Genomic DNA, 3,520 nt, shown 5'->3' on the forward strand with positions numbered 1-3,520 from the left:
GTCAAGAACTATAATTTTCGTTTTTGAATCACTCGATTTCGTTAAGTATTGATAAAGTTATGAGCATTTAAAGTTTGTCCAACTTTCTGGCCAAAATCCGGTATATGATATGATATGCCCAAAAATTTCTTGGTATGTCTCAATATGTCGCCCATATCTATTCGTTTTTCCGTCCATTTTTATGGTTATGCCGTTGCTCAATCCAACAATTAAGATTTGATTTCTGATTACTTTAACCGATTTCTCATGTTAATTTATTCTTGATTATCTTTTTCTTATGTGGATTGTTGAAAGAGTGGTATGATTTTGTGCTTATTGTACATTTTATTGTATAATGAAATTGGTCTGAAAAATAAGTCTTGTTTTGGATATGATCCAGTCTTCAAAAATTTTGTAGACTTCTATAGTAAATGTGTGATGCTTTTGACTTGTGAAGAATGTGGATGCAAATTTCTTCCTCTTTGATCTTACACAATTTTGCACCTACAAAACAATTAACACCTTAGGTTAAGGCCAAGAGCCTCACGCGCCCACGATGAATGGTGGGGGCTTTGGCCGAAGAACCTCCGATGCCAAAGTTAGAATTTAGAGAGAAAGAGTGTTAAGAGAATTTTGGGATTTTTGCCAAAGTGTTGGAATGAGTTTTTGGTGAAAATAGGAGCCTATTTATAGGGCTAGTCTTGGCCACTTTTTCCAAGGAATGGCCGACCGTTGAAGGAGTTTTTGTGGTTGAGATTTTGGTTTAATTAGCCAATTTATTGGCTAATTAAACCTTAAAGAATAAATTGGTGGTTACATATTTATTTAGAATAAATTGATAATTAGGTTATGAAAAGGTTATAAAGAATAACTAAATAATTAGCTAAAAAGGGGAGAAAAGGGTAAGGAAAGTTAGGAAATAGGATGGATCCCTATTTAGGTCAGGTTTGGGAGTGAGGTGATTAAAAAAAAAGCTGGAGTGAAAAAAAGCTGGTAGCAATTTTGGTGTTTGGTAAACTTTGAAAAACAGCTTTATTTCAAAGTTGAGGGTGAAAAAAAGCCCAAAACCTGAAGCTACAAATAGCAGCTTCAGAAAACAGCTTATTTTCAAAACACGGAGCTACAGTAATTCTTTTAATGAAAATTTCAAATTACCAATGTTGCCTTCGTTTCTCTCTGCCTTCTCTCTCGCACGCCCTCCTAGAAATCACAGAACATTCACACCCTCTTCTCTCTCGCACGCCCTCCTGAAATCGCCCTCTTCTCCTCTGTTGCCTGCAGTTGCACCTCTTCTCCTCCTCCTCCTTTTCCTCTCTCTCCGTCGGTCTCAGCGCCAGCTGTCGCCTTCCCTCCTTCTATCGCCGTCGCCTTCCCTCTTTCCTCTGGTAAGCTTCTCTTCTCTAAAATTTTGTTATTTATTTGTTTGGATTTTTTAATTTGGGGATGGGGAGAGTGAAAGAGGGGTGGGAAAGAGCAAAGGGATGAGTGTATGGGTGTCAAGAAAACTGGGGATGGAGAAAACAATTGGGGAAAAATTAGGGAAAAAATTAGGGTTTGTGGAGGAAACAAGAAAATTTGAGAGACAAGAAAATTTGTGCGCTGGGGAGAATGTGTATGCTATATGTGCAGAGTGCTCTGTGTGCTAGGGAGAATCCGGTTGGCTCACCGAAACAGAAAAACGGGTTCAGTGGTAGATTCATGTTTAGACCCAATTTTTAGATTATTGAATATATATGTCCAAGAAATCTTTGTGTTAGTAAGATTCCGAGAGTAGCAGTAGATTTCATTATCTTCTTAGTTAAGCGGTTTGATCTTCTTCTTCGCATCGATTTGGTTCTCTACCATCCCTCTTTCATTGTCTTCCGCAACTTCCTATCTTTTCCCCTTGGTTTGGGATGGTTTAGTTCCCGATTGGAGAGATTTTGAGTAGCTGTGAAAACGTACTCTTGGAAAAAATGAAGAAATGACCTTAAGGTGTTTACTTCTTTAACCAAAATGCCCTTCAAAATTTGGTCAAGTTATTTGTGTAATGGTAGAAAGTTCATGTGTCGAGCACCAAAAAATGTGTTCAATCAACACCTACAGCTGAAACTACCCTCGATTGTAAGTTTAAGACAAGAAAAGATGTGGACAGCCATCGACGTTTAGCCTCCAAATCAGGATTTCCTGTTTTGTAACCTTCACTTTGAGCCTTCAAATATATTCAATAACCATTCGAATATTTCATCTGTCTCAATCCCATTACACAAAAAAACTGGAGAACAATTGTAGCATAGCATGCGTATACGGTGAAAATTTCTTACAACACATTTCATTACCTCTGTTGTGTGCAAGAATTCTTTTGCACATAAGGTGCACTGCATGAATCTTAACTTATATTAATCTAGAGAAAACTTCTAGTAACTAGGCCTTATTACGTACAGCAGTAATGTTAAATTAATCTAGCCATCCTTAAGGAGAAAATATGCTATCACCGCAGGCACATTTCTAAACCTGTGGATAGTACTTGTTCTCTTCCAATGCCATTGCTCGGACAGATACTTGTATTGTATATCTGCACTGTGGTTTAAATGACACTCACATATAAGCAGCTTTAAGCACATATTGAAGCTCCAACTAGTTTGCAATGTTACTCTCTTGAAGTTTGTTTAAGGTGCTGTTTCTTGGTTATGAGATATAGTCTGAATGCTTTTGTTATGTCTTGTTGCAGACGAGTCTAATGTACAAATTGCACCAGCTTATGCCAAAGAGGGAAAATTTTCGATTGACTATATTTCCTGGACCTGTGGATCGTGCTTTGGTAGCAGCCTTGATTGTAATATTTCTCGATTGATCCCGGATTATAGAAGACCTGGCATTGAACGTTTTCAAAATTCTCAACGTTACAATACAACCTAACAAGGGTAGAATCAACGAGACGCGAAGACATGAAGTAGTTAAAGCCCCCGATACTTATCAACAGACCGATTGGTCAGTAGTTCATGATCTCTGGAACCATTTTTCCCGTTCAAGAGTTGGATTACATTTTGTTGTCAGCTATTAGGCACAAAACGGTGTACTTCAGCATCACTTTTTAAAGATCTATGATCAAGTAGCTTAGGTCTTTGCTGTTCTTTCAAAGAAATTGTGGTCTTCAGTGCAAATTCTATGATTTTTTGAAGTTTGCGAAGGGTTGAAACTGGCTAGGATTTTCCAGTTACTTGTCTTAGGTATGAACTTACATGTTTCAAGTCGAGAAGTGCAGCAGTGGCAGTAGCTGCAACCTCTCAACCTTCTCTTACGATTTCTTTTTATTCCTACTCAAATTCTCTTTCACAGAATTTCGTGCTTATAACCGACACTTCTACGACCAAACATGCAGCAATCTCTCAATCTTCTCCTATGATTTCTTTTTGAATAATATGGTTGCTCAATGATAAGTATGAAATTTCTACTCAAAATTTTTTGTTTGCAGAATTTCGTGCTTATGATCCCGATCTATCATATCATACATTACTTTGTAAATATAATCTTTGTAAAAAAAAAATCAATTAAAACTAAG

The 3,520-nt window shown here is 37.2% G+C and overlaps 1 protein-coding gene across 1 annotated transcript; it reads left to right on the plus strand.

Moving 5' to 3' along the window:
• The first annotated feature begins 926 nt into the window (after positions 1 to 926).
• Positions 927 to 3,278, plus strand: LOC126600760 (uncharacterized). The gene is made up of 2 exons (XM_050267406.1): positions 927 to 1,364; positions 2,690 to 3,278. Exons 1-2 carry the CDS (start codon positions 1,137 to 1,139, stop codon positions 2,810 to 2,812), a joined length of 351 nt encoding a protein of 116 aa, XP_050123363.1. The 5' UTR covers positions 927 to 1,136; the 3' UTR covers positions 2,813 to 3,278.
• Positions 3,279 to 3,520: the final 242 nt, after the last annotated feature.

Source organism: Malus sylvestris, chromosome 14 (genome assembly GCF_916048215.2).
Source record: "Malus sylvestris chromosome 14, drMalSylv7.2, whole genome shotgun sequence".
In the NCBI taxonomy this organism is placed as follows: domain Eukaryota; kingdom Viridiplantae; phylum Streptophyta; class Magnoliopsida; order Rosales; family Rosaceae; genus Malus; species Malus sylvestris.